The sequence below is a fragment of the Triturus cristatus genome, chromosome 9, assembly GCF_964204655.1.
Source record: "Triturus cristatus chromosome 9, aTriCri1.1, whole genome shotgun sequence".
Taxonomy (NCBI): Eukaryota; Metazoa; Chordata; class Amphibia; order Caudata; family Salamandridae; genus Triturus; species Triturus cristatus.
Window position 1 is genome coordinate 1,263,458,211 of NC_140592.1, and position 19,197 is coordinate 1,263,477,407.

At 49.5% G+C, this 19,197-nt stretch overlaps 1 protein-coding gene across 13 annotated transcripts in view; it reads right to left on the minus strand.

Annotated features, from left to right (window-relative positions):
* The window catches only part of HECTD1 (HECT domain E3 ubiquitin protein ligase 1), a 559,621-nt gene that overhangs the window by 98,267 nt on the left and 442,157 nt on the right, over positions 1–19,197 (minus strand). For all 13 annotated transcript variants that reach the window (XM_085627391.1, XM_085627395.1, XM_085627387.1 and 10 more), the window contains one exon: positions 7,196–7,418. In XM_085627391.1, coding sequence (XP_085483517.1) covers positions 7,196–7,418 — 223 coding nt within the window. The remainder of the gene's footprint in view (positions 1–7,195; positions 7,419–19,197) is intronic.

Here is a 19,197-nt window from a genome sequence, read left to right on the forward strand (position 1 = left end):
GGAATCTAACTTGGCCATAAGATGGTTAGTGGTGGCTGGTTCCTTAGTGGCCTGAATTATTGGCACTGGACCCGTCTTTTTATGATTACTTCGTGTAGAACCCTGTTTAAGATGAGTCCGTTTACGGGATCTTAACGCTCTCTGGGATGGCCGTTCCGGAGAGTCTTCTACAATCTCATTAACGTCAGTTGCTGGATCTCTATTCACTTCAGGTGGTTCCTGTTCGCTAGGGAAGTGATCATCCAAGAGTGCTAAATCATTCTTTTCATTTACACGGTTTGTGACGTGGGATGAAGTAGAGAGTACAATGTCTGTATCATTTAACAAAGGACCAGTAGTCAATGAGTTTGAACCCTGACCTAATGATTTACGCCTATCACTGTTGATTTTAGTGACGACTTTAACTAGGTAGTTATCCAACGTTGAGATAGTCGCTGATTTACCTCCTGCTATCGCTTTAGCCATGTTTTGTTATACCCCTGGGAGGGCCTAAAACTTCAATTAAACTTTCACAGATGTGGCAACGCCAACATGTATAATCATACCTAATGAAACTTAATAACCAAACATTAAAAACAATCCAAAGTCTTACAGTTTGGTGGGGGGGCCCGTCCCGGCCTCAATCGGTCCTCTGAGGGCCACAGAGGGCCCGCCCTTTGCCCGGGCTTAGCCCGGCGCCGCCCGCGCGCGTCCCGCGACGCGGAGGTAGCAACAGAGTTTTAAGCGCCTCCGGGCGCGTTCTTCGGCGTCACGAGCCGCTGGGGCACCTGGGAGTGGTAGTTCCCCGCTCTGGGGCCGCGCGGTGATGTGGCGGCGAGAGGAGCCCAGGCGGACAGCGGTGAGGCTACAGGTAGGGTGGAGAGGGCACCAACAGCTCCACGCAGTTCCCTCGTTTAGCTTTCCGGCTTCCCCGCTCCACCGAGGGAGCAACAGAGTTTTAAGCGCCTCCGGGCGCGTTCTTCGGCGTCACGAGCCGCTGGGGCACCTGGGAGCGGTAGTTCCCCGCTCTGGGGCCGCGCGGTGATGTGGCGGCGAGAGGAGCCCAGGCGGACAGCGGTGAGGCTACAGGTAGGGTGGAGAGGGCACCAACAGCTCCACGCAGTTCCCTCGTTTAGCTTTTCGGCTTCCCCACTTGTCTCTGGCAATGGACTTCCAGTTGGTTGAGAAGTCTGTTATCCTCTTGCGCTGTGTGTCTGGGGGTGAGAAAGTCACATTGAGGAAATTGAGGTAGATCCTCTGTGGTTTTGACCCCGTGGTTTTGACCCCATGGTCTTCCTCTGCCTTGAAAAAAGGTTTTTGTTAGCTGCTGCTGCCACTAAGCAGATAGTATAAACTGGTTGCCTCCAGTTTGTCTTTGCATTTGTGTGTTATAAACCTGTCTCCCCTCTCCAGAGGGATTAATCTTTTAAAGGAAGGCCTGTACACTTTGAGAGCCTCCCTCCAGAGCCTGACCCCACCCCTGAGCCAGAATTGGTTTCACACAAGAGGCACATGAATGATATTCGACTGGTCCTCTGGTTTGAACACAGAGATGCACAGCTGCGCATGCCTCCTCAAGACTGAGCCCATTGTGAGCTTCGTGCTCGCTGTATCAGCTGATACATCTGGCTTAAGGCAGGAGTTGACACTTTTTATCTTCTTCAACCCAACATTTAGCCCTCTTCTGGGAGGCGTGACATAAGGTCCTCTTAGTTTTGGTGCATATGTCTAATTACAGGGCGACTGACTTGACTATTCACCTTTTTGTGGCAGCCTCTTTTTCTATTTTCTTGCCCACTGACTCCAATATTTTGCTTTCCTTGTCAGGCTTAGGCCCCATGGGTGCTGGTGACCTGGCTCTTTTCCTCAAAGTGCTCATCAGTGAGTCTGCCTCAACATGTCCCTGGAGATACAGGGTCATGAGTGGATGCTCCACATTTCTTCTCTATGCCAGGAGTCACTGCTTTTGAAGTTTCTGGCTTTCAAAACATATCTTTAGCCTGTTGTACTATGCTCGGAAGGTGCCAGCTGCTATCCTCAGCACCCTGTGGTGTGCTGAGATGTCATCTGGAAGGGATTGTCTCGAGAGGTACGTGCCCATCTCCTGCTGTCAGTAAACTGCCACGAAATCCTCCTACAATGATCCTCCTCAGGTGTGTGAAACCAACCACCTTCCAGTCAGCCTGTGTAAACGTACCCTGAGGGTGGCAGGCCTTTTCCTGGCTACTCTGCCCTCTGTCCCATAGGTACCCCTTACAAGGGACTTGCAGGTAGGCCGGGGTTGTGCTAATTGTGGAAACAATGGTACAGGTTAGGGAAAGAACACAGGCCCTGGGAATCTGACTGGAAGAGATCCACAGGACACTCAGTCAAATTGCATCAGGTATCTGGCAAAATGTTATGGGGCAACCATGCAGAACGGGCACTTTCCTACACATGGTATATCATATGGTGTGGTTTTGCAACCTCACCGTGTTAAACATTAACCAACCCCTTTAGGACCTGTAGGTTTTGTCTGTCAAACCCCCAGCTCAATCTCGTATAGCTGTGGCAATGAGCAGCAAGGCTTACACAGAGGAGCTAAAGTAAGCATTTAAACAGCACCAAAACAACTGAAGAAGAAATCGACACGTCACTCAAGAAATCCAACAACTATTTGTAAAAAATAGATTGTATTATATGAATTTAGACATCAGAACGAAAAAGATTCACCTGAGGTTTCCGGGTTAAATAGATTTTGCAAGAATTAATAAATCAAAGCATTTTCAATCGCGAACAAGCCTGGTCAAATTCAATGAATTTGACACTTAGAAACGTTTTGAAGGAAAGCTCGGGTAAATGTCAATGTAATCGTGTAGAAGTACTTCGAGCAACCAACTCCAGCAGGGAGCTAGTCAAATGGTGGGGGAAGCATGGTCCTTAGGAACAGATACCTCCACAGAAGAGCAGTCCTCAAGCAGGTCCAGCCACTTTATCTGTGATGAAATGGATTCCTATGGAGTGCTCCTGATTCAAGGGATGATGGCTGTGGAAATACTCTCAGGATGCTGTGGATATGATACGGCCAACCGGGGTCTTCCTGCAGGTGTTCCTCAGGCCATAAAGAATGTGCAGGGATTCTGGTTTCTGGTTGCAGGGTCTATGTCCCACAAAGTCCTCTCTGGTCTGGCCGAAGTTTAGTCATCACTAGACCTGCAGTCGTACAGTGTCGCGGTCACAGGCAATTCCTTCCTGGGTAGGTAACTCCATCTTCTGAAAGTCGCAGCAACTCTCTGACTGGTACTGCGCGGCGGCGATGGTAGTGGCTTGAAGACTTTGGGCTACCAACATGCCCCAGCAGGCTTCTCCAGATGTTGTGTCCCTGTGCTGCGAATAGGAGGCCAGCCAGCTGACCCTTGGAGTCTCCTGGCTTTGCTGGGCTCTGGAGACTAATTAACAAAAAGAACAATTGATGGACGGAATGCGGAAACAATGTCAAACATTCACCCCCAGTACAGAGATCTGGGCCTAAATCCATCTTTTATTTTTACACACCATGCCATTCCAGTTTAGACCCAACCATATTCAAATCAGTCTTGACCCTGCTCCCCAGGCTCACTGTGCCACTGGATTCAAGCTAGCCTGCCTGAAGAGGGGTGATACCCCGAATCCGGTCCCAAAATGCTGTTTCTGGTCAAGGGAGGACTTGGTGAGCAAAAAAACGATGGCTTTAACCCAGATTTCGACTGGGGGTGAACGTTTGATTTGATCCGCATTCCATCCATCTTTTGGGCTCTGGAGACAGCTTCTCCTCGAGTAGAACATGCAGGCACAGTCCCTACCTTTGCTAGCCACCAGGTGCGGCAAGTGTAGTCTTCTTTGGTGCAGCCTCTCTTTGCTGTTGCCTCGGTGCAGCAGGGCAGTCTTCCTTCCAGTTGGTAGAGATCGGAGTTCTGGGTGCCAGGAGTGCTCTATTTATGTTCAGAAAATGCCATTACAGAAGGATGTGGTTGGTAGCCAATGGTCTACCAGGTTGCCTCCCTCCTGATGACCACTTCCTGGGAAGTGTGGCATCTGGCTATTCCAGGATGCACCATTCTGCCACTCAACATTACGAGACCCCTCTCTCAACACTAAGAGCTCCTTAGTCCAACACAGAGGTCTGGATAGCAAGGGGCTACACTTCCCTGGATAAACTAGTCAGACAACTGGCTTCTCCTGTCCCGAGTGCCAGCCAGTCTGCCTAAACAATAGAGAGCCCCTCTCCTAAGTGTTTGCCATTTGCCCTTCAAAGGAGACTTCTCCTTTGAAGCTCGCTTTTTGGGCTAATTCTTGTGCAGCTTCCTGCAGGAGGGACGTGACACCTCTCTCCCATGCAGGCCCTACTGTGTCCTTTCCTGGGAGTTGCTAGCAGTAGGATGGCAGAAAGCTGTCAGCTGGTCAAGCCCCATGTACATCAGCAAATGGGCGCTGGAAACCTTGGGCAAATTAAGTGGCACCTTCTGAGGTTGCACTTTGCCCACCAGGGACATTACATTTGATGTACCCATTACATTGGATTTAATGCCCTATTCTTTTTTTATACTATACAGTCCCAATCTTAGTAGTCCCCACTCAGAAGTTAGCAGGACTGGGGTTCTAGCCTGTAACTTTGTACTTGCCAATGGGGCTACTAGCCTTTCCACAGTAAAAACAATTTAGGGTTTTTATTGTTGGAACATGTGAAAGTACATGTTCCATATTTTAACATGCAGCACCCGACCTTAGGGCTGTTAGGCCTATCTTAGGGGTGACACATATATTAAAAAGGGAGGTTTGGGCTTTGCCATTAACCTAAATGGCAAGGTTGAGTTAGCAGTTGAAAACTGCCCTTCCAGTCTGCAGTGACAGACTGGGAGCCATGTTTTACCTTGTCTCAAAAAGGGTATCACGACAAGTGCTGCAGTCCCTGGGGGACACTAAATTACCAGAGGACCATACACGAAAGACTTACAAGTTAGTTAAGCAATGCCAATTGGGGAAAAGCCAATTAAACATGCACAAGGGTCAGAGCACATGCACTGAGTTCCAATTAACAGGGTTCAGGGCATTTCAGAACCATTTCACCAGTACCTTGTAGTCAAAATGAGGGCAAACCTGCATAATGCCTGTTCTCTTACACTTATCTTCTCTCATTTCTGCATCCTGTCCTATACACTAATGTGTTTCTTCCTGCTCTGGGGTTTGTATGTCCTGCCTCGAATTTTAAACATCTACAACCTTAGGATTGCCTGTGTGAGGTCATAGTTTCCTTTAAAGCTTTCTATCTTAGCCTTCAATGGCATTTTCTCCCTCTCGCTGATATCAGAGGTTTTACTGTCCCCCGGGACTTTCCTTTGCAGGGCGAATGTCCTTCCTTCCCACTTCGCAATCGATTGTTCTCTGAAGTCGAGGCGACACCCTTTGGCAGATCCTTACCTCACACGATAGGAAGGGAAATCTCTCAAGCGCCTCCAACTAAGATTTTTTGGCATCAAAGTCTTGCTCTTCTGTGACTACAGTTTGGCTCGAAGACTTGTTCTTCGTAGTCTTAGGCGGCATCCTGGATATCTCGTCTTTCAACCACTCCGATGGCTTTCAGGCATGTGACAATGTAGGTTTAGCATCTGGTCTAAGGTGTTCCCTGGCGTCATGTGAAATATCTGTACTGTCTCAGTATTCACTTTGCTTCCTCAGACTTGAAGTTGTCATTGGAGGAATACATCTTCTCCATCAAAAGAACCCCTCTTTTGCTTCTCTACCTCAGACAGCCCGTTGCCCAATGTGCTTAAAGAATTTTATCTCCATGCACAAGAGTTTTGGCTTCAACAAGCGAGTATTGAAACCAGTCCTGCAAATTATGGTCTCCTGGGAGGCAGAATGTACAGACTGGATGCTTGTCGTTTAGAGAAAATGTCCTGTGGCTCATACTCTAAAATGGTGTTGAGGAAACACAAAGATCAACCTTGACCAGATACTCTGACATCAAAACATCACCCTCCATCGACAAATCCTGAAATGCCTCTCTCCACTGTAGAGTGTGTTTCTTGATGACCTCTCTTGAGCGTTCTGTTTTTTCCCCCACAAATGGTAGGGAGCTCTATTGATGCAGCTCTTTACTTAAGGCGGAAAAAAAGAATCTAAGATGGTGGGCTCGAACATAAGCATTGTGGGATTATGACTGATTTTATGCAAGGGCTCTGCATACTTCTATGCTCAATCACTAGGAAAAGTTTTACAACTAACACTTCTGTCCCAACCACTAGAAGGCAAAATTGTTCAAAGCTTGAAACTCTAGAAGAGATTTCATGTTGCAAATCTATCTGGTTTTATGTCCCTATAAAGGGGACGGATAATGTCTGCTTAGGCTGTTTTTTTTGGTATCTCCTTATTGGGGCCTGCAGGTATCTGCTAAATGTATTTGTTCAACTCTGTATACAGGTGATTGCTGAGGTATGTTTGATGTATACCTTTAGATTGGGGACTGATGGGACCTGTTATAGTACTTTTACTTTATAGCCCCAGTCTGCATAGCTCGGGGATGCCCATACAGGGGTCTGTTGATATCTGTTTGCTTTCTATCTTCAGAGTGGGGGCTGAAGATGTCTTTATTGTCCCAGACTCCATCTATAATGGATGTTTTATGTCGACATACAGGAGCCTCTGGTATCTGTGGGTTTAGTTTAGATCTACCTAAAGTTTACTTACTGTTCCCAGATCGACACTGGTATCAGCAACCCAAAGATTAGTATTGATCCCTCTGCGTGCCTTTTGGGGAGGTGTGGATAAGTTATGGGCAGCATTGGAGGGCAGTCCGGGGGTTGGTATCTGCTGCGGATTTGATATACAGGTTGTCTGGCCATCTTCTCTGGCATGATTACTTTGGGTAACTCTTTCCCAGATTTGGTAACATCCACTATGGCTTCGGATTTGTGGATCACTCTGATTTTTTTTACATCTTGAGATTTCTGTCACACAGTTTTATGTCTTTAAATAGGAACCTGGATCCCAACATATCCTACCTGTGAGGGTATTTCCATACAGCTTGATAGAACGCCCCTTCACCTATGCCGATAAGAGTTTTCTTTCAGTCTGAGGTAAGTGAAGCCTGTGTTCCAGTCATAAGGAGCTTCCTAAACAGTTTCATAAGCCTTCACTCTAACAAACAGATAGTTCCTCCCCACCCAATCAATGATCTCGATCCCAGGCACAGACTTACGTGTAGGTGGGCTCCCAGATGCGCCGTAGCTTGTCTGGCTTTACAGTGCCATTGCCAGACACCTGCAATAGCTTCTGCACATAGAAGAATATTGTGGACCTGAAGTTGCTGAGTGGCAACTCAACTTCTCTTGTCGTACCAAGGCCGGTCACCTTCAGGATGAGTGCGAGCCGTGGTGGAGGGGAGCACTCAACTTCCTCCAGCAGCTCAGAGTGAGGAGTTCCTGTAAAATGAGAAAGACAGAACCATTATCAGTACCCATTATGGGTGTGAGAAGGTGGCTGGCCTACCACCTTCAAAAGCTTCAATACCCTTCTCCCTTGCTCTCCCAAGCCCACCCCATCTCCATCTCAGCAGCATTAAGGAATTCAGGGGAGAGTTAAGACTGGGGGCACTGGCACCTAGTTTTAGCAAACTCAATTTTCCCGCTGTGTCCGTTTGCACCTATATTTAAGGGGTTCTTCAATGCTGTTTAGAGCATGACTGATTGCCTCCCCAGAGTGATTAGAAGTGTTAGCTTAAAGGAACAGCGTGGCAGTATAGCAATCCACCGGGAAAAAGTGTATATGGCTCCTAGCCTTCTAGGAGGCGATGTTGAAACCGGTGGGCCTGTTCTGGGATGAAAGGCTGCTGTATGGCTTGGTAAAGCTGTGCTGTCATGTGCTGAAACATTTTATTTTGGCAGTCCTGTATATCTCTAGTGGGCCAAACACTCATGAAAGCTCACCTGAGGTAACCATCTGTTTTAAATCTTCAATAGTTTACATGCGACTACTGGGGTCCATTTAGATCCTTTATGTGTGCAGAGTAAGAGTGTTTTTCATTTGTGAAGCTGCCCAGAACATGCCAAGTGTGGGACATTTCCGGCATATTCCTTTGTCAGGGTAGGCTTTTTCTGCAGCTGAAACTGTCAATCAACAGTGTACAGAAGACCGCTCAAACTGGTCTTCCTGGAGGTTTCAGGCTCAGAGGAGTGTGAAATCTAGCCAGCAGGAAGCTGCGCTGCTGCAGGACGGAAAGATGTCCCGACCTTTGAACGAGGCAGACTCTCTGGTTAGCTTGGACTTCTTAGCCTGAATAGCAGAGTTATTGTTCATCATCATTTGTCTGGAGAAGAGGAAGGCCAGCACAGGTGTGGAACATCTTCAGGGTTGCCGATTTATGAAAGAATCCACTTTTTTCTATGCTACCCCATTTTATGGCTGGTTTCGCTGGCCATTAGGAAGAGGAGACTGCTAACAGCTTTTCATATATATGCTGTGACCTCTTAGACAATGTAATGATTAAGCTACTTACCAGTATGCATCTGTTCTTGGCATGTAGGGCTGCTGACATTCATATCTGTGCATAGATCGCCGCCTAGTGTTGGGTCCGGATGATTGCACATTGTTGTCCTGGAAGAGTCTTCGAAGTATCACGAGATAGGTGACTCCTCCCCTGGACCACAGTGCGCATGGGCATCCTCTCCATCCCTAGATTGTTTTTCGCCATTATGGCAGTGATGGAGTAGATATAGTAAGTGATGACCATGCTATACAGAAAATACTGAGTGCTGCAGCCGCGACAGACGCCGGGGAGGAGGGTGGGCGATATGAATGTCAGCAGCCCTACATGCCAAGAACAGATGCATACTGGTAAGTAGCATATTCAGTTCGAGGCATGTGGGCTGCTGAATTCATATCTGTGCATAGAATATATAGCAGTACCTCCCCTAGCGGCGGCTACCTGTGCCAGCTGCAGCAGTCTGGAAAAGAGTTTTGAGAACAGCCTGTCCTACAGCTGCTTGCTGCCTTGAGTGTACATCTACGCAGTAGTGTCTGGTAAATGTATGTATAGTGGACTATGTGGCTGCTCTACAAATTTCGTGTAAAGGGATGTTTCCTAGGAAAGCCATGTATGCCCCTAACTTTCGTGTTGAGTGGGCTCGTGGGGGAACCGTTAATGTGCGTTTAGCTTTGTGATAGCAAATCTGAATCCATTTAACGATACATCTGGCTATTCTTATTTTGGAAATGGCGTTGCCTTTGTGTTGTGGAGAGAAGGCAACGAAGAGTTGTTTAGTTTTTCTAAAATCCTTTGTCCTGTCAATATAGTACATGAGAGCCCGCTTTACATCTAGTGTATGGAGCATTCTTTCCGCGACATTTTGCGGATTTTGGAAGAAAACGGGCAGTTCGATAGTTTGATTAATCTGGAACTGTGATATGACTTTGGGCATGAACTTGGGGTTGGTGCGTAGGACAACCCTGTTTGCGTGTACCTGAATGAATGGCTCCTGAATGGTTAGTGCCTGGAGTTCACTAACTCTCCTTAAGGAAGTGATGGCAACCAGGAAAGCCACTTTCCAGGTGAGGAATTGAATCTCACATGAATGGAGACGTTCAAAGGGCGGACCCATCAGTCTGGTGAGGACCAAGTTGAGGTTCCACACCGGTGCTGGTGGGTGTCTTGGGGGAATTACTCGTCTAAGTCCTTCCAAGAAGGCTTTGATGGCAGGCACTCTGAATAAAGAGAGGTGCTGCCTGTTTTGGAGATAGGCTGCTATTGCTGTTAAATGGATACGTATCGAGGTGTATGCCAGATTGCATCGGTATAGGTGTAAGAGGTAGCAGATTATATTTTGAATGGATGCGTCTAGCGAGTTAATGTCATTGTTGTTGCAGTAAATGACAAACCTCTTCCATTTAGCTGCCTAGCAAGCTCTGGTAGTGGGTCTCCTGGCCTCCTTGATGATCTCCATACAGTCAGGTGGCAGGTTTAGGTAGCCAAACTCTAAGACCTCAGGAGCCAGGTAGCCAAACTCTAGGACCTCAGGAGCCAGATTGCCAGGTTCAGCTGTTGCGGATCTGGGTGCTGAATTTCGCCATGGTTCTGCGTTAAAAGTGCGGGTTTGATCCGCAGCCTTTGATGCGGCACCACGGAAAGTTCCAGAAAGGTGGTGTACCATGGCTGGCGCGCCCACGTTGGAGCAACTAGGATGAGTGTCAGTGAGTGCTGTCGCAGTTTGCGTGCCACCAGCGGTATTAATGGCGCTGGGGGAAAAGCGTACGCAAATCTGACGGACCAGTTCATCCATATCGCATTGCCCTGCGACTGTGGATGTGGGAACCTGGCGGCAAAGCTTTGGCATTTTGCGTTTTCGTTTGTGGCGAATAGGTCTATCTCTGGATGACCCCACTGCTGGAAGTACGGTTGGAGTACTGATGGGTGTAGCTCCCACTCGTGCATCTGGTGGCTGTGTCTGCTGAGCAGATCCGCCATCTGGTTGTCCTTGCCGGGGAGGTGTTCCGCCATGAGGAATATGTTCCTTTGAATGGCCCACTTCCACATGCTCTGAGCCAGATGAGACCTGTGGAGAGTGTGTTCCTCCCTGCTTCTGTATGTAGTACAGGCAGTCATGTTGTCCGTCCGGATCAACACTACTTTGTTGCACAGGTGTACTTTGAATGCCTTCATGGCTAGGAAGATTGCCATCAGTTCCAGAAGGTTGATGTGCATCTTCTTTTGCTGTGTTGTCCATAGTCCCTGCACTGTGTAATTGAGTACATGAGCTCCCCATCCCTGGAGAGAGGCGTCCGCTGTCAGTACTATTTGTGGAACAGGCTCTTGGAACGGTCGGCCCTTGCAAAGGTTTTGTGGATTCCACCAATGCAGAGAGTTGTATGCCCGACCGCTTACCAACACTAGGTCTTTTAATTGCCCGTGAGCCTGATTCCATTGACGTGCCAAGCACTCCTGAAGCGGGCGCATATGTAGTCTCGCGTGTGGGACTATGAAAATGCAGGAGGCCATCATGCCTATCAACTGCATGAATACTCGCGCAGGAAGGGAGTGCTGAGGTTGGAATTTGGAGATCAGCTGTTGCATGCTGTTGATTCTCACTAAAGTTGGCTGAGCTGTGGCAGCCAGAGTGTCGATCGTTGCGCCTAAGTACTGTTGTACGTGCGCAGGTTGGAGACTTGATTTTGGGTAATTTAGTGAGAATCCCAGACCGTGGAGAAGGTGAATGGTATGGGACATGTGGGTGGCACATTGTTGTGCTGACTTGGCCTGAACTAGCCAGTCGTCCAGATAAGGGAAGACGTGAATGTTTTGTCTTCGCAGATGCGCGGCCTCCGTTGCCAGGCACTTGGTAAAGACCCTGGGTGCTGTTGTTACTCCGAAGGGGAGAACTTTGAACTGATAGTGATTCCCTTGAATAGTGAATCTGAGGTATTTCCTGTGTGAAGGGTGTATGGGTATGTGGAAGTATGCATCCTTCAGGTCTAGCGTAGCTAGGAAATCCCCCTGAGTGAGTAGTGGGAGAACCTGCTGGAGGGTGAGCATATGGAAATGCTCCGATAGTATATATAGGTTTAGGGGTCGCAGGTCTAGGATAGGTCTGAGCGAGCCGTCCTTTTTTGGGATCAAGAAGTACAGAGAGTACACCCCTGTGCCCTGCTGGGCGATGGGCACTACTTCTATGGCCCTTTTTGCGAGCATAGCAAGCACTTCTTGCTGGAGTAAATCTAAGTGTTCGGCTGACATAGGACGGTGCTTTGGTGGTATGTTGGGTGGAGCGGAAGTGAGTTCCAGACAGTACCCATGTTGAATGATGTCCCTGACCCACCTGTCCGTGGTGATGTTCTTCCATGCGGACAGGAACAGCTGGAGTCGTCCCCCGACAGGTGTTAAGTGGTCGGGGGGTAAGGAGAGGGCGTCACTGTTTGTTCTTTGGGGAGGACCTGGTGTTGCCATATCCACGTCCCCTGCCCTTGGTGCTGGATCCACGATATCCACCCCTGTTGTTTTTGTCGTAGGTGGTTTGTGTGCCACCTTTAGAATACGGTTGTTGTGACCCCTGACCCCTTGACGTTCCCCTATTTCCAGTGCGACGAAAGGAGCCACTACGGAATTGCTGCGTTTGTAGCGCCCCCATAGATTTGGCAGTGTCTGTGTCTTTTTTTATTTTCTCTAGGGTAGTGTCAACGTCTGGGCCAAATAAAAATTCCGTGTTAACCGGTAAGTTCAGGATATTGTTTTGGATCTCGGGTTTGAAGCCTGAGATGCGTAACCAGGCATGGCGTCGCAGCATGACACTTGTGTTTATTGCCCTAGCCGCTGTGTCAGCTGCGTCAAGGGCGCATTTTATGGATGCATTAGTGAGGAGTTGTCCTTCTCTAATGAGTAGCTCCGCTGACGCCTTATACTCATCTGGTAGATGTTGGAGCAGTGACTCCAGCGTTTCGTAATGTGACCTGTCATAACGTGCCAGGAGTGCCTGTGTATTGGCAATGCGCAGGATGTTCGCTGCTTGCGCTGCAATGCGTTTGCCCGATGTTTCTAGTACTTTTGACTCCTTGTCTGGGGGAGGAGCATCACCAGTCGTTTGTGAGTGGGCTCTCTTGCGAGCATTGGCAACCACCATGGAGTGTCACGGCAATTGACCCCTAATGTATTTAGGGTCACCGGGTGCAGGCTTGTATTTTTTTTCATTCCTAGGATTTAACACCCGGGCTCTTGTGGTGTCCTTGAAAATGTCTTTAGCAGGTTTGAGAACCCCTTTTAACATGGGCAGGGTTTTGACAGTTCTTTCTGAAGATGCGAAAGTGTCAAGCAGGAAGTCTTCCTCAATGGCATCAGAATGGAGTTCCACCCCATGATGAGCAGCAGCCCGCTCGATGAGGGCATTAAATGCAGCTGTGTCCTCGGTAGGAGACGTTTTTACGTTATAGAGTTGCGCATCTTGAGTATGTGGCGCGACACTTTGGTCTGTGGGGTCATCCCATGCCTGATCCGGGTCTTGTAGGTGCTCATCAGGATCTACGTCTCCAGGGTAGATGGAATCTTCCCCGCCATAGTCCTGTATTGCGTCCGATTCGGAGGGGGTAGGAGAAAAGGACTGCGGATCTGGATGGAAGTGTTCTTGGAGCACTGGTTCCTGCTCCGCCGGCAGTTTGCGTTTAAGAGGAATTTTGTAGGGCTCCTCTTCCCTAACTGGCGTTATCTTGCGCTTGTGGAGCATTAACCTGCCAGTGTCGGCGTCGATAAATTGTGGCCCCGAAGACTCTTGTTCTGTAGGGCCAGAGGTGGTGGACTGTGTGAGGAGGACACGTGTCCGAATTTGAAATAGTTTCGGTGCCGATGCCGGTGGCAGCCCAAACGTAATGTTGGAGGGCTTGGGTGTGTCGGGACCCGAGATAGAGTGGAGGGTTGCCCGGTCACGGATGCGTTGTAAAGATGCGGAGACCTGCTGCACAGTGAACGCAGATGGTGGTTTGATGAGCCCCTTAGTAGTAGACGTCGAGGCCAGCCCCGACTTTGTTGTAGGAAGGGGGTCACTGGCCTGAAAGGATGTATCGACAGTCGACGTAGTCGAGGACTTAGTCGGCGCCGGTGCGCTAGGCGTTGTGGTAGCCGGGGCGGCCATCTTGACTGCGGAGGTTATGGCCTTCGGTGTCGGCGCCGAAGGTCTCGGTGCCTTGCGATGCCCGAGGGCGTGCTTTTTCTGGGTGGCAACCGTATCCGCTGCGGTGAGCTCGGCGCCGAAGTCTCTTTGTACGCGGTCGGAGCCGACGACTCTTTTCGGCGTCGGAGCAGTGGATGGTTTCGACACCTTCGATCCGACCACCACCAGTTTCACTTTAGTTTTTGAAGGGACTGGAGCGATGGATGGTTTTGGGTTTAACCACCCGGTCGTCTTCGGTAATAGTGGCTCTTGCAGAGTGTTCGAGGCCGGACCGGAAGGTGGGGCCGAGGAACCATGTGTTTGATCTTGGGTAAGGCCCGAAGGCGATCCCTCGACCGGAGCCTGATGACTACGTACAGTTTCGGCCTCCGTTTCGACGGATTGGCCTAGCTCTTCGGGAGAGCTGTCTTCTTCGGCCCCGTAGGCCTCGTCGTAGTCTCCTACCTCATCGACGGTTTCTTCACGTCGAAAGATCACTTCATCGTCGTCGTCCGATCAGGAATCGTGTTCTGAAGCGGGGCTAGAGACTACTTCTTCCACGCTCTCGGCGTCCTCGTCCTCGGTGCTGAATATGTTGGTGGGAGCAGGCGCTGCTTGCTGCGCCTCCAGCCTCGCTGCCCGTCGGTTCCGCAGAGTCTTCTTAGATCGGAACCGTGCACAGGCCATGCATTTCGATTCGTCGTGATCCGGCGAGAGACATTTATTACAGACGGGGTGGACGTCGATATGAGGGTACTTCGCGTGGCATAACGGACACCTCTTGAATGGAGTCCTCGATTCCATCGTCGATCGAACGTCGAAGTTCGGACCAAACTGGTCAGAAGTTGGAAGAGGGTGCGGAGCACTAAAGCTAGTAGTCGACACCGAACGGTAACTATACCGACGAAAACTAAAGGCCTTTTGGCCTAAAACTAAGTATTCCTAAGTTGAGCTAAGATAGTCACATCCGAACCCAATGGCGGAAAAAAACAATCTAAGGATGGAGAGGATGCCCATGCGCACTGTAGTCCAGGGGAGGAGCCACCTATCTCGTGATACTTCGAAGACTCTTCCAGGACAACAATGTGCAATCATCCGGACCCAACACTAGGCGGCGATCTATGCACAGATATGAATTCAGCAGCCCACATGCCTCGAACTGAGGTCACAATAACATGGGGCAGGATTTGCATTCATGGTATAAAAGTGAGATGTCACATATGAGCTGCAGTGTATATTTACCACACCTACATGAGTTACTTTAAAAGCATAATTTGAGGTCTCCACTCAAATCCTGAATGTCTAAAGCCAGAAACTATAGGCAGCACACGTGAAAGCTGAACTAATTTTTTCAAGTGTGTAGGAAAGTGCCCCTTTTTGACATGGTTGCCCCCACTTTTAGCCTGGTACATGATGTGAAAGTGCACTTGGTTTCTGATATACAGGTCCCCAGTGCCGGAGCTCTTTCCCAAAACTGTATAAGTGTTCCTCAATCTGGCAAAACCTTTATCACACTCCAAGTCCCTTGTAAATGGCACCCTGGTGCCTGGGGTACTATTGAGGGTCCCTAAGAGTTGCTGCACAAATTGTACAACCCTAAGGGACCCCTCACCAAGCACATGACCGACTGCAATTGCAGGCTGCTTGACTTGGTGCAGACAAAAGTGAAAACACAACAGGTCACACATCCCTGTAGGACATGTCCCCTACCACTGCATATGATATTTAAGAGTCACCCCTAAAGCAGGCCTTACAGCCCTAAGGCAGGGTGCTTAATATCATATGTGCGGGCATATCTGCATGAGCAGACATGTCCCTGTGCTGGTCAGCCCTATTGTAGCCATCTTAAACCATGTATTGGACACTGGTGAAAACGAGTTCCCCAGCTACATGATTGCTTCACTGAAAATAGAGATGTTTGGTACCAAATATCACAAATTGATAAACCCAAACTGATGCCAGTGTTTGATTTATCAAAACATGCACTCAGAGGGCACCTTAGAGGTGCCCCCTGGAAAAACCACCAGCCTCTGGTGTGGTTGCGGATTAGATTCTGCCAGCCTGCCACCCAAGACACTGTTCCAATTTCTTCGGGGAGAGCCTTTGCTCTCAGGAGACCCAGGTCTGGACAGAGGATGTAACACCCCGTCCCACAGGATGACCTGCTGATTAGCCTCACTGAGCTGGCGAGCTTCAAAGAAGCAGCCACGTTTGAAATGCAAATCTGGCTTCCCTTACAGTTGAGCTGGCATGAGATTCCATGCTTTAGCTCCTAGAGCGGCTACCGATTTCCTTCCCATGGATTTATATCTGAAGCAGGGTGTCTTGAGGAGGTTTGCCGCCCAATGTGTTTCAATGGAGAATGTGAGTGCTCGAAGCCACTCCACAGATAGGTAAATTGGTTGCAGGGGCCAAGCACAGGGTGTTAGACCAAGCACGGGGAAGTGGGGCACAAAGCAGCACCAAACATACACCACCAGCGGCACAGGGGCAGTCCGGTGCAGGGTGCAAATTCAGCGTTGGGCGTCCAATGCTTTTCAATATAGAACTTGCTTAGGACAAAAAGGCTGCAGGCGTCACACAGGAGGTTGCAGGAGGGAGACCGGTGACAGCAGAGGGAAGCAGAGATGTAGGGTGTTGTAGGGGCCCCATCGATTCAGCACACCAAGGCCCAGGGGCTTTGGATGCAGGGGTGCCTTTAGACGTCGGATTATTCTTACCTGAGACAATCGTGGTCAGGGGGAGCCTCTGAATTCAGGCTGCAGACGTTGTGTAGTCCAGGAAGGGGTCAGCCAACACTGGACTTGAGGTCAAGATTGCTTGGGAACCTGTTCTGAGTCGGCGGTCCACCTGGACACGGGCTGGAGGCGTCTGGTGCGGAGTGGGACTTGCGGAACCGGAGGGCACTGGAGTCCTTTGTGTAGGTTTCTTGGGGACAGAACCGCTGCCCTCAGAAGTATCTGGTCTTTCTCGGGTTCTGGAAGTCGCTGGCTGCAGGACAGGGTTTGTCATCTTTGCAGGGTCATTGAAGCCGGTAGGGCTGGGGCCAAGTCAGGAGGCTTGTTCAGGCTTCGCTGTACGGTGTCTTCTATGTTCTTCTTAGGTCGGCAGGGAACTAGATTTCAGGTCTGGGGGAGCCACCTAAATACTAAATTTAGGGGCGTTTTAGGGGAGGAGCAGGTAGGGCTAAAGGGCACCTTAGCCGAGGTGACAATACCCTCAATTATGCCACCCTCCGTGGGAGGGGGCACAAACCTAGCCCTGATTGGAGGGGTGTCCACATCTCAAGATGTCGGGGTGAAAGATGTGCTTCACCTCTCCCCCTTCAGAGGTGGGCACCCCTATTCTAAGTTTTCCCAACCGTTTTCCTGCCCAAAATGGGGGTGTAAGCCAGGGGCTGCCATCTGCTGCTAGCAGCAGAGGCTGGGGTCGCATTACAAAGGCAGCAGGCCTTTGAAACTTCCCCTCTCGAGCACTGTGCCCATCCTGGGGGTGGAGGTGTGACACCTCCGCCCAGGATATGCACCATTTCTGATTCCAGAGAGCAAAGGCTCTCGACCCAGGGGTCCAGAAGCATGTCTGGTGGTGGCACGCTGCCTACAGCCAGTCTGTGACCACACCAGGTTTGGTAGGTTTTCAGGAGGCACCTCCGAGGTGCCCTCTGGGTACATGTTGCAATAAATCCCACACTGACATCAGTGGGGGCTTATTGAGAGTAGTAGTTTAGTAGCAAACACTCCTGTGTTCAGTGAAGTAATCATGGTGCTGTGGAACTCAAGTTGTTGAGTTTCCAGCCCATGAACTGTATATGGCTTCCCTGTCACTTACTACAAGAATAGACCCTAATACTGTAGGGGCATATCTGCTCCTGCAGATGTGGCCTCACCGGTGGTATAGTGCACCCTGCTTTAGGATTAGTAAGGCCTGCTAAAGGGGCCACTTACCTATATCTAAAGCAGTGCTAGTTGGCATCGCACACAGCCAGTGTGCCATGTCGACTTTGTCATTTTACCTGCACCTGGGCATGCATGCTGCAGTGGCAGTCTGAATGGCCTAGGTGAGGGGTGCCTAGGGGACCCTCTTCAGTCCCAATGCCCTAGGCACCCAGGTACAGTTTACGAGGGACTTTTAGGGGGGGAAGGGGGGGGGGGCCTGAGGGCCAATTGTGGAATCGCTTTTAGGGAAGAAGCACTGACCAGGGAACCTGTGCACTACAATCGAAACCACATCAATACCAGGCAAAAAGTGGGGGTTAACCATGCCAAAACAGGCACTTTCTCACACCTAGGAACTTTGGGACAGGGTTACGCCCACTTACCGCAGGGAGTGATCATATAGGGGGTGTAGTTAGCCCAAGGGTCAGTAGCCCATTGGCTACTACCCTACAGTCCCCTAACACCATTAAATTCCGTATTTAGGGGAGCCATTGGCACCAGAGAAGGAGATCTTGACGACCTACGAAGGAGGACACGAAGAGCCGCAAAAGTAGAAAAGACTGACAAAAATCGTGACATGGCCCCATCCCAGCTGACCTTTCTGCCTGTCTCAATTTCCTCTCCACCAAAGACTTATTGTCCTGCAGCTGATGTGCCTCCAAACCTAGGGCGAACTGACTGCCTTCAATTAAGAACAAGACCACCTGAGAAGAGCGGACCTGTTCAAAAGTAGCACCCAAGAAAAGACTCTGAGGCCGCCGGAACTGCCAAAACCTGACACCTGAAGCAACCACCGCACCCGCTAGAGCCCATTGTGGGTTAACCTCTCCTGGACTCCCAGACGGCACCTGCAACCTCTGTACACCAACCCACTTGACTGCGACTGCTCGGTAAGAAAAACCAGATGCCTAAAGACACCTTTGCACCCGGCACTCCAAAAGAGTCTTGTCCGCGAGTGTCGCAGGATCTGAGCCCACTTGGTGGTTCAGCCCGACAGGGCCTCCTGGCCAGAGCCTGCAGCCTCTTTTTGCAGTGACTTATCTCCGTTAAAATACATTGAGTCCAAAATGTTGTTTTGCACCCTGCGCCCCACTGCCCTCGTGCCGCTGGTGGTGTTCTGCTGGTGGTGCCTTGGACTTTGCCCACATTCACCTTAACTCCTGGAGATTGGTCTTGTAAGTCGCTGTATTGTATCTGTTTGTAGAACTTGTTTTTCCTTCCATAGGATAACATTGCAGATCTCAGAAATTGCAGTGTCCACTTTTTACAGTGAATAGATTTACATCTGAAACGTACTTGCCTGAAAGCACAAACCATTAACGATGGCTGCTGCACTTATGCATGCCTAAGCAGCAACCATCTTAATACTTTATTTTTAATTTACTGTTCCAAGGCCGGGATGGACATCTAGGAACAGTAAATTTTAAAATAAAGTATGCCCCGCATCTGGAAAGAAGTAAGCTGCCCAGCCTCGCATGAAGGAAAAAAAAAAGTAACGTGGTGGCAGACAACAAAACGAAGAAAGGCATCCACTGCCATGAAGTGCTGAAAGACACTTAGAAAATATTTCCCAAACGCTAGCAGTGGAAGGATACAAGTCACCCAATTAAAATGATCATACAGCTGTGCTCCAGAAATGG